The following is a 17,966-nucleotide window of genomic DNA, read 5'->3' on the forward strand; positions in this document are numbered from 1 at the left end:
ACTTTGTGAAAAATGAGCTATGCCAGACCAATGAATTCTGTTATATCTTTGCAACGTTTTGCTGTGTCAGAAATCTCTTGATAACTTTTGCCAGCACCATCTCAAGCTGCTATGTGTTAAATCTAGAGAAGATGCTCTCCCAGTGTTTGCAAGTGGAGCTATAAAATGCAAGACTTGCTTAATTCCCTTCTCTTTAATGTGTTGATGATTAGTGTTGATGATTACTGGAAGAACTTTCCAACTGTGCAAATGTTTAGACCCGCTCTGAATGTCCACTGAAGAATCTCATATTCCCCTTTTCAGATTTATCAGAAGAACAGTAAACTAGGGATGCACGATATATCATCCACCATATCTGTATCGGCCGATTTTAAGTTCATTTTTAATGTTATATTTATCGGCCCGATAAGACAATGTGTCCGATATATTAAAGCTGATAAATAATGTATTATTTCCTTCAGCTGAGACACTTCAGATGCGCACTGTTCAACATAATGATTGATTGAAATATGATTGGAATCACTTCAAAAAAGGGAAATACAGTAAAGTGCAACATGTGTCATATCGGCTACATAAAATTATCATTATGATTGTGTGTTTGAGACGTGGATTTTAATGGTGAGACTTTTGTTTTTGTAATCAGGCTCTCAAAAATTATATAAAAACTTGGATTTAGATTTATCGGCCAATATATTGGTTATCGGCTTTCAAATATAAAGAATTATCGGTATCGGTAGTTTCATAAAGGCCGCGGAGACACTTTTATGGCTTTTAATATACAGTTTTAATATACAGAAGTATGAATGTTGTCATTTGTTGCATTTCAGAGTCACATGGTTCTGGTGAAAACAAAGGTAAAAGAAATATTTCATTACTCATGTTTTATTTATGTATTTATTTTTTATATGCTAAATTGCAACATATGTGTCCTGTAAAGATTCTCCTCATGAATCTACACCCAACGCTGACCCAGAGTCTGTGGTGAAGTCATCCTCCACTCCTGAATCACCGCCTGAGACGGCAGGATCCACAGATGAGCCAACGTTGGAGTCCAGCGGAGAGAAAGAGGGTTTGTTGAGCAGGGTTTAATGCTGTTAAAGGTAGTGATGCATCCAAATGAAACCCAATCTTCAGGATTCACTTGGCCAAAAATGTTAATTGTTTTAATTTTGTTTTTGTATAATTGCATTAATATTACACTTTTTTTTTTAATTAAACACCAAAATTAAAATTTTATTTAAAAAAGTTTAATTATCAGTTAATTATTCAATTGAATCAACAAAATTAAATTGCACATAAGGCAGATTTATGTCTTATTAATAATATAAATGTTTCTACTCCCATTTGTTAATGCACTAAAACATTTAAACAAAGGCTGTAATAATTTGTTTTCAAGATGAATCTGCTTTGAATAGACACTCGTTGTGTAAAATTACACACTACATTTTATCAAGTTGTTTTCAATTAAACCTAATGCTGTGGTGATTATTTACAGCCAAAAAGAAGAAACCAAAACTTCTTAATAAATTTGACAAAACAATCAAATCTGAGATCAACGCTGCAGAGAAATTACGCAAGAAGGTAACGACGTAAACTATACTGGTAGAATAAATGTTTTGTGTTAAATTTGTTGAGCGTATAATAGAAGTCTGTCTTTTTTTCAGGGCAGAGTTGAGGAATCTCTCCGAGCTTTTGAAGCTCTTGTCCAGAAATTCCCACACAGTCCGAGGTGCCGATATGGTAAAGCCCAGGTAACACGTTAGAATGAGAGTTAACATTAGATGTGTTTCCATCCAAAGCTGTGAATTTCACTTATGTGCAAAATTGGAATATCGCATAAAACATTTTTGAATAAATCAGCGTTTCCATTCCATGGGCCCTATCTCGCACCCAGCACAATTGACTTTATACACCGACGCATGTATCATTCCTATTTTGCACCCGACGCACAGCGGACTTTTCCCTCCACAGACGCACGTCAATAAATTAGGGAATGAACTTGCGCTCCCGGGGGCGGTTCAGTGAAAAGAGGAGGCATGTTCCGGCGCAAACGTTCCCTGATGCTATTTTGCAGTTTCAGAAAACAATTCCACCACTGACCAGGAGAAACCTCCTGACACCGAGGCGTTCCCAGGCCAGCCGGGAGACATAGTCCCTCCAGCGTGTCCTAGGTCTTCCCCGGGGCCTGAAAAGATGCCCGAGCTCCTCAACTGGCCCCTCTCGATGTGGAGGAGAAGATGCTCTACTCTGAGCTCCTCCCGAGTGACCGAGCTTCTCACCCTATCTCTAAGGGAGCGCCCAGCCACCCTGCAGAGAAAGCTCATTTCGGCCGCCTGTATCCGGGATCTTGTCCTTTCGGTCATGACCCACAGCTCATGACCATAGGTGAGAGTAGGAACGTAGATTGACCGGTAAATTTATAGCTTTGCCTTGCGGCTCAGCTCCTTCTTTACCACGACAGACCGGTACATCGACTGCATCACTGCAGAAGCTGCATCGATCCGTCTGTCAATCTCCCGTTCCATCCTTCCCTCACTCGTGAACAAGACCCCAAGATACTTGAACTCCTCCACTTGAGGCAGGAGCTCTCCACCAACCTGAAGTGAGCAAGCCACCCTTTTCCGACTGAGAACCATGGCCTCGGATTTGGAGGTGCTGATTCTCATCCCAGCCGCTTCACACTCGGCTGCAAACCGTCCCAGTGTATGCTGAAGGTCCTGGTCTGATGGGGCCAGCATGACAACATCATCCGCAAAAAGCAGAGATGAGATCATGTGGTCCCCAAACCCGACACCCTCCGGCCCCTGGCTGTGCCTAGAAATTCTGTCCATAAAAATTATGAACAGAACCGACGACAAAGTGCAGCCCTGCCAGAGTCCAACATGCACCGGGAACAAGTCTGACTTACTGCCAGCAATGCGAACCAAGCTCCTGCTCCAGTTGTACAGGGAGCGGATAGCCCTTAACAAAGGGCCCTAGACCCCATACTCCCAGAGCACCCTCCACCGGTTGCCGTGAGGGACACAGTCGAATGCCTTCTCCAAATCCATAAAGCACATGTGGATTGGTTGGGCAAACTCCCATGAGCCCTCCAGCACCCTGGAGAGGGTATAGAGCTGGTCCAGTGTTCCACGACCGGGACGAAAACCGCACTGTTCCTCCTGGATCTGAGGTTCTTCTATCGGCAGTATTCTCTTCTCCAGTACCCTGGCATAGACTTTCCCGGGGAGGCTGAGAAGTGTGATCCCCCTATAGTTGGAGCACCCCCTCCGGTCCCCCTTCTTAAAAAAAGGGACCACCACCCTGGTCTGCCAGTCCAAAGGTACTGTCCCCGACCGCCACGCGATGCTGCAGAGGCGTGTCAGCCAAGACAGCCCCACAACATCCAGACACTTGAGGTACTCGGGGCAGATCTCATCCACTCCCGGTGCCTTGCCACCGAGGAGTTTCTTGACTACCTCGGTGATTTCGGCTTGGGTGATGGACGAGTCCACCTCCGAGCCCTCGGTCTTTGCTTCCTCAGTGGAAGACGTGACGGCGGGATTGAGGAGATCCTCGAAGTATTCCTTCCACCGTCCGGTGATATCCCCAGTCGAGGTCAACAGCTGCCCACCTCCACTGAAAACAGCATTGGTATGGCACTGCTTCCCTCTCCTGAGGCACCGGACGGTTTGCCAGAATCTCTCCTCGGCTGTGAACCGCTCCTGGCAAATCCGCCATTATAATAATAGCAATCCGCCATGGATCAAGCGCGCCTGCTCTTAAGGGGATGTGAGATGTCGCTCTGATAGGTTTATTTCACGTTACGCCCAAACCACACCTATGAATAATGAAGCAACTTCAGACCAACACATTTTAGGTTTGCGTCGGGCGCAAGATTAGTTTATCCCGCTGGTATAATAGCAACAGCGCCCGAGACCCGCCCACAAAGTTACTTGCGTTTCGTGCTTGATACTTGCGTTTCAGATCGTTAAAATAGGGCCCTATGTGTTCATGAGAACAAAATCTGCACTTCATGGGAAACTGGTCCAAATATCAGTAATAAACCGTATGTTTCTGCAATCTGGCTCTTTTTCCTCCATCATAAACGAGTGTGTCTCGGGCGTCAGACGAGAAACAGTAAATGCTATCGTGTTCTCTGGCGTTCGGATGCTGGTGTTCGGGAACACACTCGTGTGTGTGTGAGACGCTTCTGGAGGGAATTAAACCAGATCATTCTGAACACACACTTCGACTCTGGCGTTTCAGAAAACACCAAACCAACATTAGAGACGCTGCGATGCCATTGGTCCGCTGGTTACTCCAGTTATCCGATCACAGCCTCTGCTGAGCCAAAGTCACATGAGGTTTTGAGGGATTTATTCAGTAAATGTGTTTCCATCATAGTTTATTCACATGTTGTGTCACTGGATAAAAAAATGTATCCGCCTCAATAGATGTTTATGCACATTTTTATAATTTATACACATTGATGGTGTTTCCAGCAATTGAGATATCCCAAAATGCGCATGAAAATAGGTTGGAAACATGGCTATTCCAGCTCACGCCACATTATGATCACTCTCATAATCGAGATTCAGTAGATCCAGTGTGTGTTAATGAGTACCGTATTTTTCGGACTATAAGTCGCTCCGGAGTATAAGTCGCATCAGTCAAAAAATGCGCCATGAAGAGGAAAAAAACATATATAAGTCGCACTGGACTATAAGTCGCATTTATTTAGAAATTTATTTCACAAAATCCATGACCAAGAACAGACATTTTAATATGGAAAGGCAAGTTATTCAACTACACAGTAGCACACAGAACAACAGGCTGAGTAGGTGTCCGGTATGTTAACGCAACACATTAACATTTATTCAGCTACACAATAGCATAAAGAACATATACCTGGGAGGCGGAATAGGCTAAATTAACATAAGCCAGCGAGTCCAACAAGCAAGTTACCAGTAAACAAGTTCACCAAGCTCCCGCGATCTCATTCCACATCACTGAATTTTCTTCATCCTTGGGTGTGGCTTCTGAACAACTCCGCCATAGAGCGCCCTCTCGCGGCTGTAGACGGTAATGTTTTCATCTCAGTCTGAATTAATTTTGATATATAAGTCGCACCTGACTATAAGTCGCAGGACCAGTCAAACTATGAAAAAAAGTGCGACTTATAGTCCGAAAAATACGGTAGTGTGTTAATGAGCAGTGTGTGTTAATGAGCAGTGTATGTTAATGAGTAGTGTGTGTGTGTGTGTGTGCGGGCCGAGGATGATTTTGCAGAGAAAAAGCGCAGTAACGAGATGTGTGTGTGCAGGCTGAGGATGACTCTGCGGAGAAGCAGCGCAGTAACGAGATGCTCCTGAAGGCTGTGAACACGTACAGAGAAGCGGCAGATCTCCCAGACGCTCCTCCTGATCTGGTCAAAGCGTCGCTGAAGAGACGAGCCGACAGACAGCAGTTCCTGGGTACTTCACTGTCACTGTTTCTTACTTCACTTTCGCTGTGTTCAGTTACAGACCAGTCAGTGGAGGCCCGATGTACGCACAGGGAAGTCCGACATGAGCCAGCTGCAGTTTACTGATACTGTGCACAACTGGTTTGGAAAAAAACATTCATTTCATAATGTGAATTTTTTTTTTGTTCACTTACAATTCTTTTACCTTAATGAAAAGTAGGATTTTTGCAATCTTTTTTTTTTTTTTTTTAATGAAAGATCAAAAGGATAATCAATGCAGATTTATTTTTACAGCCATATTTGATCATATTTACCAGGGGTGCCAATAATTTTGTCCACAACTGTAAATATGTGCTGCGAGACAACAAAAATGACAGCGATGAGAAAACAGCAGTTCAGAAAGCATCAGATCATAATGTCACATTTATTTATACAGCACTTTACACAATAGATTGATTTAAAGCAGCAGCTTTACAGTATTAGACATGAACAACAGTTCATTGTGTTCATGTTTTACTCGCGTCTGACCTCGACGGACTGAACAGAAGAAATCAACCAGAAAAGATTTACACCTCGAAGTAGGTGGAGCCTCAGAGCCACACCCACTTATTACATCATCACCATGCGGACCAATGGGAGTTCAGAGCCAGTTTTGATAAGCTGTTTCGAACTCCCCAAATGATTTTGTTTGAAATGACGTCACACCAGTTTGTTCTTCGGTTTCGCTTGAAGTACGTCGAGGTCGTAATAGTGGCGCTCGCCATAGCAAGATTTTTCAGGACCCTTAAACGGACAGTCATTGTCCAGCCATCAGTTACTCACGTCATTCCAAACCCTTAAAAGTGACATAATATGCATCTATATAAATATAAATCTATGGTGTCCCCATAATTTCAGCTCATAATTCCAGATCATTTATTATAGCTTGTCAAATTTGCCCCTTTTTGGGTGTGAGCAAAAACACACCGTTCATGTGTGTGTCCCTTTAAATGCAAATGAGATTTAGCTCCGCCCCCGTTCAGAAGACAGTCGAACACAAACGAAGATATTTTTGATGAAACCTGAGAGATTTCTGTCCCTGCACTGAACGGTTGCCGTGTTCCTGTCCAGGTCGTACACGAGGATCTTTAGCGACGTTGGAGAGGCTAGTTCAGATCTTCCCAGAAGACATCAGCTTGAAGAACGACCTGGGCGTGGCACATCTGCTCCTGGGGGACAACAAGAGTGCCAAACGCGTATACGAGGAGGTCAGAGGTCACTGTAATGTTATTAGGTCTCGCGATGTGATCAGTGCTTTACTAACTTCCTCCTCTCTGAAACTCCTCGTCAGGTTTTAGCGGCGGCTCCACATGATGGCTTTGCTAAAGTGCATTATGGGTTCATTCTGAAATCTGAGAACAAGATTGCGGAGAGCATACCGTACCTGAGGGTAATGCTAACGTCATGCACAGAAATACGCAAACACATCGTCGCTGTCGCTAAACCTCGTATCTCCAGAAACGCTACTTTTCAGGAAGTGGAGAAAACACTATGTTGTTAAATGATTAAACACTGTGTTGTTAAAGCTGATATTGTGGCTGTGTGTGTGCGGAGTAACTCGCATGTGTCGTTATATTATTAACATTTTACCAAAATAAAGCTGTCGGACATGCGTGTTTTGTCTGTCATTATACATCGCAGTCTTTTTCAACGTCCAGGTTATAATGTTTGTTGCAGAGGCTTTATGTGGGCGATGAGTTTGTTCTGTCATTTGGCCAAAATCTCATGTTAGTAAAGATGAAGGCTAATTAAGACAGTATTGGCCGTGACTCGATGACAGATGCTAAACTGAGACTCTCTCCGCTCCTCAAATAGTGTTTCTCGAGTGAAGAAAACACTGTTCTCACTCAAACAACCAGTTCTTTATTTACCATTGCATTGCAAACAAGCAGAAACACTGCAAAATATGGGCGGAGTTATGAAGTTTGACTGACAATCTGAGGAGCCAATGGAGATACGAGGTTCAGTCACATGCTCTTTTTAATACTTTTCATCAGTTAGATTTGCGAACCCAGAGACGGATGTAAATGGTGATTACTAGTAATGATTTATGGAAAAGAAAAATGAAAACAGCGTAATATGGAGATATGTGGTTTCCGCCCGACAGCGACAGTTTATACAAACATGTACTTCACAAATATTTTCTACATTTTGTGTGTGTTTGTGTGTGTGTGTGTGTGTGTGTATACATGTCTGTGTGTGTGTGTGTGTGCGTGCATGTGTGTGTATGTGCGTGTTTGTGTGTGAATGTGTGTCTGTGTGTATTTATGTGTATATGTGCATGTGTGCGTGTTTGTGTGTGTGTGTGTGTGTGTGTGTGTGTGTAGGAGGGTTTAGAGTCCGGAGAGCCAGGAACTGATGACGGGAGGTTTTACTTTCACCTCGGAGACGCTTTACAGAGAACGGGAGACGAGAGTGTAAGATGAAAGTGAAGTTAATCTGAGCGAGTTTGATCCTCCAGTCGTTGTATCTGATGTGTGTGTGTGTGTTCAGGCGTACGAGTGGTACGAGACGGGGCACCGGCGGGGTCACTTCGCCTCAGTGTGGCAGAGATCGCTGTATAACGTCCCGGGACTCAGAGCTCAGCCCTGGTGGACGCCGGAAGACACCGGATACACAGATCTCGTCAAGGTCACATGACACCTTCAAACTCAATCAGCCAGTCACTCGCTGAGCTCAGGTCACATGACACCGGTCAAACTCAATCAGCCAATCACTCGCTGAGCTCAGGTCACATGACACCGGTCAAACTCAATCAGCCAATCACTCGCTGAGCTCAGGTCACATGACACCGGTCAAACTCAATCAGCCAATCACTCGCTGAGCTCAGGTCACATGACACCGGTCAAACTCAATCAGCCAATCACTCGCTGAGATCAGGTCACCTCTGTTGAAGATTAGCAGATCGTCAGAAAAACTAATATTGTGAATTTAAGCGCATGTACGAGGTGATGATGATGATGTGACAGTTTGAGAAAGACTAATTTAAATAAGTTTACAAAGAGCTCAAAAGAAAACACGTAAGCTGAGTCATTTTAAAAGCTTGTATTTATATGTATATTTATATTAATTTAAATGCAAGAGTGTGATATTGTGTGTATGAATTAAAAATAATTATAAATCATATAATGTAAATATATTAAATAATTAGCAGCAAAAGCTGAGCAATTTAGTCTCTGTCTTTCACTGCTTGAATTTACAGCGAGAGAGAAAAGGGGCGTGGCTTTATTGCATCATCTGACTTTGCTCGCAGCTGATTGGTCCAGTTTGGGTTTGTGATCTCTAACCCAGAATAAAACCTGCTAAAATCTAGTCCACCTTCTTGAGCACGGAAAAAGTTTCCGAAAAGAGTTTTTCATTTAAGTTAGCATTATTTGAGTTTGTCAGAAAGGCCTTTATATCCTCTACTGGTTAATGTTTATTTGACCTCACGTGTCATAACCAAACTTGACCCGTAGTATTCATCATCACTATGACAATTTATATGCTTTTTTTCACGGTGTTTATGATGGAACATATACTGTAATTACAGTGTAACCTCTGTGTGTGTGTGTCTCTCTGCTTATGTGTGTGTATGTGTCTCTCCTGTGTTCATGTGTGTGTTTGCAGGTGTTGGAACGAAACTGGTTGACCATTCGAGATGAAGCGCTGTCAGTGTTGGACGGAGACAGCGGACAGTTTCTGCCAGAAGATGAAAATCTGAGAGAGAAAGGAGACTGGGGACAGTTTACACTCTGGCAGCAGGGTAATATATATATATATACACAAACATACATTATTACTATATAATATGAACATTTAGCCTACATTTAGCCTGTTTCGAATGCGCATGCGTCGCGTCTGAGCGCGTTGTTGTCTTTGGAGCTCCATCGATTGATTTATAATTCTTGATTTCTCTTTAAACTCACTTACAACGAACATTTTCTATTTTTCTCACCTCATAGTTATAACGCGGATTGTTGAGCAGACGCGTCTCAAGCCTAGTGATCCAACGCTGGATACTCTTATAGGTTACGTCCGTGGATCACGGCTGAACGCGTCTTCTCCGCACTCATTTACAAACAAACATTTTTTTTTTTTCTCTCGCCTATCGTGCGTCTACTCTACACCCGTACCCGTAAAAAGACGGATTATATCCAAGACTTAAGCCATAAATTAGTATTAATATTGATAGCATCACTGGTAGCTTCGTTGCTAACTTACTGTCCATCTGTTAAAATGGCGAATATATCAGATGTAAGTAGTTTACCTTTTGGTGCAGGTGAGGACACATTTGAGCTGCACGCGGTGCAGTCTGAGCTGGAAGCTGTTGAGAAACAGATCCACGACCTTTTAGTAAGAAAAGCCGAGCTGATAGACCGGCGGTTAGCTCTTGAAACATCGCGCGCCGAGGCACACAAATCAGAGATTAACGTTACTAACCCGCTGACTCCGACCTCGTCTACTCCGTGCGTTTCTCAACATCGGCGAGCGTCGAGGTCGCGATCAGCCATGGTCTCGTTCACTCCGGCTCCAACATGCCATCACGAAGCCTGGATTTTTCCGCAGCGGAAGACGCGAGTCAGGTCTAGACCAAGAAAACTCTCTCCGACCCTCCCGGTTTTCGAGATATCCACACAAAACCGCTTCTCCCCTCTTCGCGAAACAGAACGCGATGCTGTGATCATCGGTGATTCCATCGTTCGACACGTACACGCTACGTTAAATAAAAGTAAGGTGCACAGTCACTGCTTTCCTGGTGCTCGCGTTTCTGAAATCGCTGCTCGCGTTCCCGATATTCTGAACGAGCGCGTCGGAACTGTGGTCCTGCACGCGGGAGGGGCCGACATCAGACTGCGCCAGACGGAGGTTCTGAAGAAAGACTTCAGGAATCTGATCGATACGGTACGCAGCACATCGCCTGATATAACGATTATTGTGTCAGGACCGCTTCCCACGTACCGACTAGGTCATGAAAAGTTTAGTAGATTATTTGCGCTTAATGAATGGTTAATGTCATGGTGCAATGAGCAGAAACTTCTCTTTGTAAATAATTGGAATCTGTTTTGGGAGCGTCCTAGGCTATACCGTGCTGATGGCTTACACCCAAGCAGATTCGGATCGGATCTTCTGTCAGATAACATCTCCAAAATGTTAAATACCTTTTGACTAGTAACCAAAAGTTCAAATCATAGTCTCTGCTGCACCAATTTAACTGATATAAATAGTGTAGAACATTGCATAGAAACTGTGTCTATTCCTCGTTTAGTGCGATCAAATAATAAATCTACTGCAGGATCTAGAAAAAATCTAATTGTTATTAAAACAGAAAATGTTGCTATTGGTAATCAAAAACAATTTCTAAAGCTAGGTCTTCTAAACATTAGATCACTCACACCTAAGGCAGTTATTGTAAATGAAATAGTCACAGATAATAGCATAGATGTACTTTGCCTTACTGAAACCTGGCTTAAACCAAATGATTATTTCGGTCTAAATGAGTCTACTCCATCAGGATACTCCTATAAGCACGAGCCCCGTCTGAATGGTCATGGCGGCGGTGTTGCAACAATCTATAGAGATTTTCTCAATGTCACTCAGAAAACGGGTTATAAGTTTATTTCATTTGAAGTACTTGTACTAAATGTTACGCTCTTAGATGTTCGAAAAACATCCCTATTATCTCTAGCCTTGGCTACCGTATATAGACCGCCTGGGCCTTACGCTGATTTCCTAAAAGAGTTTGCAGATCTTCTCTCAGATCTATTGGTCAATGTCGATAAAGCATTAATTGTTGGAGACTTTAATATCCATGTAGATAATCAAAATGATGTGTTAGGGGCTGCGTTTACTGATTTATTAAACTCCTTTGGGGTCAAGCAAAACATTACCGGACCGACTCATCGATTTAATCATACACTCGATTTAATTATATCACATGGAACCGATCCAACCGATATAGATATCATTCCGCAAAGTGACGATGTCACTGACCATTACATGGTAACTTGCATATTACGTACTCCTGTAATATATCATGCTGCGCCGCGTTATCGATTAGGCAGAACAATCCTTCCATCCACCATAGATAATTTTTCAAACAGCTTATCGGATCTGTCTCAGCTGCTCAGTGAACCCAAACAAACAGATGAACTTGAGGAATTAACTAGCACTATGAGCACCATTCTCTCTGGATCATTGGATATTGTTGCGCCCATTAGATTAAAAAAGGTCAGAGAGAAAATTAAAGCACCATGGTACAACAATACTACTCGTGTTCTAAAGAGAGAAACCCGTAATTTAGAGCGTAAATGGAAACAAACCAACTTAGAGGTCTTTAGAATCGCATGGAAAGACAGTATGTCACGTTATAAAAAGGCCCTAAAAGCGGCCAGGGCTGAGCATCTACGCAAACTAATAGAAAACAACCATAACAATCCTAAGTTCTTATTTAACACCGTGGCGAGACTAACAAATAAACAGATGACTCCTGAACAAAATATTCCATTACAGTTTAGTAGTAATGATTTCATGAAGTTCTTCACTGAGAAAATAGAAAACATAAGAACCACAATTGTAAACGTTCAATCCTCAATCGCGCCTTATAATTCAGCCTCAATTATCACCCCGCAAGAACAATTACAGTGCTTTACAACTATAGAACAAAAAGAGTTAAATAAACTTTTTACTTCATCTAAAACAACAACATGTTTACTAGATCCTATACCAACTAAACTATTGAAAGAAGTGTTACCTGTAGTGGAAGAGCCTCTCCTCAATATTATTAACTCATCTTTATCTTTAGGTTATGTTCCAAAAACATTTAAACTGGCAGTTATAAAACCTCTCATTAAGAAACCACAATTAGATCCGAATAATCTAGTAAATTATAGACCCATTTCAAATCTACCTTTTATGTCTAAAATACTAGAAAAAGTTGTGTCCGCTCAACTGGGCTCTTTCTTACAAGAAAATGACGTCTATGAAAAGTTTCAGTCTGGGTTCAGGCCGCATCATAGCACTGAAACTGCGCTCGTTAAAATCACAAATGATTTACTTTTAGCTTCTGACCAAGGCTGTATCTCAATATTAGTTTTACTTGATCTTAGTGCTGCGTTCGACACTATAGATCACACAATACTCTTAGATCGACTACAAAATTATACTGGTGTTCAAGGACAAGCATTAAGCTGGTTTAGATCGTATTTATCTGACCGCTACCATTTTGTTTATTTAAATGGAGAAAAATCTATCATAACTCCAGTAAACTATGGAGTGCCGCAGGGATCTGTGTTAGGCCCTCTATTATTCTCAATATATATGCTGCCACTTGGAAATATTATAAGGAAACATGGAATTAGTTTCCATTGTTATGCTGATGACACTCAAATCTATATTTCATCACGGCCGGATGAAAACGCTAAATTATCCAAATTGACAGAGTGTGTTAAAGATATAAAAGATTGGATGACGCACAATTTTCTTTTATTAAATCCAGACAAGACAGAGGTACTACTTATCGGTTCAAAAAAACACCCACAAAACCTCTCACAATACAACTTTAACATAGTAGGATGCCCTGTTACTTCATCCTCTACAGTAAAAGACCTGGGTGTTATATTAGACTGCAACCTGTCTTTTGACATATTTCATATGTTACAAGAACAGCCTTTTTCCACCTTAGAAACATTGCTAAGCTACGTAATATGCTATCAGTTTCTGATGCAGAAAAGTTAGTTCATGCATTCATGACCTCGAGACTAGATTACTGTAATGCGTTATTAGCCGGTTGTCCTGCGTCCTCAATAAACAAGCTACAGTTAGTCCAAAATGCCGCCGCTAGAGTTCTAACTAGATCAAGAAAATATGATCATATAACACCGATTTTATCATCACTACATTGGTTATCTATAAAGTCCCGTATTAATTACAAGGTATTGCTACTGACTTATAAAGCCCTAAACGGCTTAGCTCCAGTCTATTTAACGGATCTTCTATCGCCCTATAATCCATCGCGCTCTTTAAGGTCACTAAACTCGAGGCTTTTGGTCATACCTAGGATATCCAGATCCACCAAAGGAGGGAGAGCATTTTCACATTTAGCACCAAAACTCTGGAATAGTCTTCCGGATACTGTTCGTTGCTCAGACTCGCTCTCCCAGTTTAAAACTAGATTTAAACTTGCCACTGTTGCCTTCGGCTTGCTCAGTTGGGGATATTTAATTTAATTAATCAATCAACGATACTATTGATCAGCATTACCAAACGTAGACGTTCCACTAGAAACAAACATTGATGTATTGTTCTAATTTATTGCTGTGAAGCTGCTTTGATACAGCCTGTGTTGTGAAAAGCGCTATAAATAAACTTGACTTGACTTGACTTGACATTTACCAACAAATTCCAGATATAATTACACTGGATATAAATCCATCCTAGGGGTGGCGATATGACACAACATGAGTATGATATATCCAACAATATAGTTATTTTTGCTTTAAATTAGGTTTTTATCATATCAAAATATTTGATACCATATATTTTGAGAAATTGGACAAATTCTGATAGATTTCATAATTCTCGCCACCAATTTCAATATCACAAAAAAAACTAATAACATTAAACAAACCTCTCAAGCTTACATGAAAAAACAGTGATAAAATAAGAACAAAAAAACTACAATAGAACAAAGACACAAATGAAATCAACCGACCTGAAAAACTACGAGCTCTAGAAATGAGAAGTTCTACGTAACTGTATAAACTGTACAAAACACTGCATAGTCTTCACCAACATTAAAATACGTTGATTCTTATTAAAGCTACTGAAGTTATTCAGTCGAGAGCAGTGAGTGATTCTCTCTTCAACATTAATGACAGACGGCAGCAGGGTTATTAGGCTACTGTCACTTTAAGAGCGAATGCACTAGTGGTGTCAACAATAATCGATTCGCCGATGCATCGCAATGCACATATGCACGATTCAGCATCGATGTGGCAAAGTGCCATAATCGATTATGTCACTGTTTATTTTCTGGCCTTGAGTTAAGTTGTTAAGTTTCAATTACTTCCGAGACTTTCAAACATCAAAATAACATTTATTAATATGTATTCTTGTCAAAATGACATATAAACATCTTTTCCTGTTCTATTTTGCCTGGAAACGCTTCCAACACGCTTGCGTGTCGCGTGAAAAATAGGCGTCGGTTCTATTTCTAGTATGCACGTGTTTTCCGCGCGGCTCGAGCCGCGCCTGAGACGCGTGTGTCACGCAGGCAGTGTGCAAGCGCTACCTGTTAACATGGCAGCCGAAAAAAAACGGACACGCCACGCAGCTGAGACGCTCACGCCACGCATCCAGTGTGTTGCCCGCCTTACGCGGTGTGTAAAACCTGCCACACTAAAATCAAGCACGTTGGCAATACAACTAACTTAAGTTAGTTTAAAAAAACACTTATGTTCACTGCTGGAAAAAGTTGGCTGTTATTATTGCTCTATTTAATTTCAAATGGTTCTAAAGCAGAGAGAAGAGAAACATTTCTCATTCAAAGCACTGAAAGCAGTGATTTATGTTTTCTTTTTCAGTTTTCAGTTTTGAAAATGCCATATCCAATACCCTGTACCATAAAATTTTATTTAGCGTAATGACATTTATGTCAAAGATACAGGAGAGTGATAATACACACATAGCAGCCAATAAAATCTGTTGTTCAATATCTGACTGCTTGTATTGCCTCATGACTGATGAAAAATTTGCCTTGTTGTGTGCAGTAGAATTTTGATGCATCGTAGATTCGAATCGTTACCTGGTGAATCGTAATCGAATCGAATCGTGAGGGCAGTGCCAATGCACACCCCTAGAATGCACTGATCTAATATACTGATACACGTGTGCTTTCTTTCTCTCCTCTTTATTCACTTATGACATAACCCACTGCGTTTACGTCGATACTCACAAAGATGGGCATTTTCACACATAAGTGTGTGTATTTAACCGTTCAAGCCCAATAAGGTGTGTGTGTCGCTCAGAAAGCACACGTTTATACTGAAATTAGTTATTTCGCTGCTTGTTACACTTGTTTTTAAACTGCAAGGCTTAAACTTGCATTAAATTAATAAGAAATGTATATACACACAGTCAGTTAGGGATTAAACAGACATCTGATATGTCAAACAGCTGATGAGAGAAATCACTGCGACACATTCAGATACTGAAAGCACTCTTTGTTTATTGCTTGTAATGTGTTTCTTTTAGGGCTGGGGGAATTAACGCGTTAATCTTTGCGATTAATTTGAAATGTTTAACGCGTTAAAAAAAAATAACGCAATTAACGCAGCACTTTTTTTTTGCCTCGTTTTAATGATTTCCTGTTGCGGCTGCTATTGAAAAAAACGAAATATGCCGTCCCGCCTCTCCGTGTTCGGCGATTAGGTTTCATTCTCGCGCAGCTTTCATGAGCGGGTCTTTTCCGCTCCGTGTGTGTGTGTGTCGGCGGCTCTGTCGTTAACGGCCCAGCGGCGCGCTCTCCCTTCCCTGTATGTGTGTGTGTCACGTGTGTGTGTGTGTGTGTGTGTGTGTGTCGGCGGCTCTGTCCTCAACGGCTCAAACGCTTCAATCATGTACCGAGCACTGGAAAAGTAAAGTCCACTCAAATAACGTGAAATTTCTCAGTAGACTTCTGTTTGCTGAGCTGGTATAGCCATGCTGGGCAGCAATGGTAAAATGACCTGCTCTGATCACACGCTCTGGTAATAATAGCTTTGTAGGACTATATTTTATTTTGAGAATTAGTAAAAAAAAAAATAATTATTATAATAATAATCTGTTAAATTGATTATGTTGATTGTTATTTAAAAATAATAATATATTGATGTTTAATATTTTAATATAGGGCTATTTTCTGTTCCTTTTTTTCCCTGTGTTGTTTAATTAGGCGATTCTAAGTTAAAAGGAATAGTTCACTTTAAAATGAAAATTGTGTCATCATATACTCACCCTCATGTTGTTTCAAACCTGTATGAATTTCTTTCTTCTGCTGAACAGAAAGGAAGATATTTAGAAGAATGTCAGTAACCAGACAGTTTCTGGGTCCCACTGACTTCCATAGTAGGAAAAATATATACTATGGAAGTCAATGAGACCAGAAACTGTCTGGTTACTGATATTCTTCTAAATATCTTCCTTTCTGTTCAGCAGAAGAAAGAAATTCATACAGGTTTGAAACAACATGAGGGTGAGTATATGATGACAGAATTTTCATTTTAAAGTGAACTATTCCTTTAAATATTGATGATTACAAGCTTGGGGGAAACGCAATTAATTGCAATTAATTACAGAAATTGTGCAATTAATTAGTTTTTTTTTTTATCGATTCCCAGCCCTAGTTTCTTTGTTCCTCTTTATTATACTACTATTTTGAATACATTTTAAGTGTGTGTATTTAACTGTTTAAGCCACATATGTACGACGTTTACTCTTATTAATCTATTATTAAGGTTATTAGGTTGCTGTCACTTTAAGAGCGAATGCACTGATCTAATATACTGATACACATGTACTTACTTTCTCTCCTCTTTACATTCATTTATGACATAAACCACTGTGTTTACAGGAATACTCACTAAGATGGGCATTTTGACACATAAGTGTGTGTATTTAACCGATTAAGCCACATAATATGTACGTTTACTCTTTCTCAGGTCGAAAGACTGCTTCGGCATGTCGCAGTGTTCCTAAAACCTGTGCTTTGCTGGAACGTTACCCAGAAGCCACTGGTTGCAAAAGAGGACAGGTAAATCCGCAGAAATCAATTACTCTTCTTTTTTACAGTGCTCGTTTCTCACAGAGACAAACTGTTGCCTACTAATATAAATCCAGGAAATGTTCTCTTCCTCTTTTAGATCAAGTTTTCAGTGATGCGACCTGGAACTCATGTGTGGCCACACACTGGACCCACGAACTGTCGTCTGCGAATGCATCTCGGCCTCATCATTCCTCCTTCGGGCTGCAGGATCCGCTGTACAAACCAGACCAGGTCAGCTTTACACACTCATTAACACTGGACAAACCAGACCAGGTCAGCTTTACACACTCATTAACACTGGACAAACCAGACCAGGTCAGCTTTACACACTCATCAACACTGTACAAACCAGACCAGGTCAGCTTTACACACTCATTAACACTGGATAAACCAGACCAGGTCAGCTTTACACACTCAGTAACACTGGACAAACCAGACCAGGTCAGCTTTACACACTCATTAACACTGTACAAACCAGACCAGGTCAGCTTTACACACTCATTAACACTGTAAAAACCAGACCAGGTCAGCTTTACACACTCATTAACACTGGACAAACCAGACCAGGTCAGCTTTACACACTCATTAACACTGTACACACCAGACCAGGTCAGCTTTACACACTCATTAACACTGTACAAACCAGGTCAGCTTTACACACTCATTAACACTGTACAAACCAGGTCAGCTTTACACACT

General features: G+C 41.2%; 1 protein-coding gene across 2 annotated transcripts in view; it reads left to right on the forward strand.

Annotated features, from left to right (window-relative positions):
- Nucleotides 1-17,966, forward strand: part of unm_hu7910 (un-named hu7910) — a 62,312-nt gene that overhangs the window by 36,854 nt on the left and 7,492 nt on the right. For both annotated transcript variants that reach the window (XM_081359279.1, XM_081359280.1), the window contains 12 exons: nucleotides 828-854; nucleotides 938-1,069; nucleotides 1,496-1,581; nucleotides 1,665-1,751; nucleotides 5,306-5,456; nucleotides 6,557-6,693; nucleotides 6,777-6,875; nucleotides 7,813-7,902; nucleotides 7,979-8,116; nucleotides 9,095-9,230; nucleotides 17,164-17,255; nucleotides 17,365-17,498. In XM_081359279.1, coding sequence (XP_081215405.1) covers nucleotides 828-854; nucleotides 938-1,069; nucleotides 1,496-1,581; nucleotides 1,665-1,751; nucleotides 5,306-5,456; nucleotides 6,557-6,693; nucleotides 6,777-6,875; nucleotides 7,813-7,902; nucleotides 7,979-8,116; nucleotides 9,095-9,230; nucleotides 17,164-17,255; nucleotides 17,365-17,498 — 1,309 coding nt within the window. The remainder of the gene's footprint in view (nucleotides 1-827; nucleotides 855-937; nucleotides 1,070-1,495; nucleotides 1,582-1,664; nucleotides 1,752-5,305; nucleotides 5,457-6,556; nucleotides 6,694-6,776; nucleotides 6,876-7,812; nucleotides 7,903-7,978; nucleotides 8,117-9,094; nucleotides 9,231-17,163; nucleotides 17,256-17,364; nucleotides 17,499-17,966) is intronic.

This window comes from Scardinius erythrophthalmus, assembly GCF_964197995.2.
Source record: "Scardinius erythrophthalmus genome assembly, chromosome: 2".
NCBI lineage: Eukaryota > Metazoa > Chordata > Actinopteri > Cypriniformes > Leuciscidae > Scardinius > Scardinius erythrophthalmus.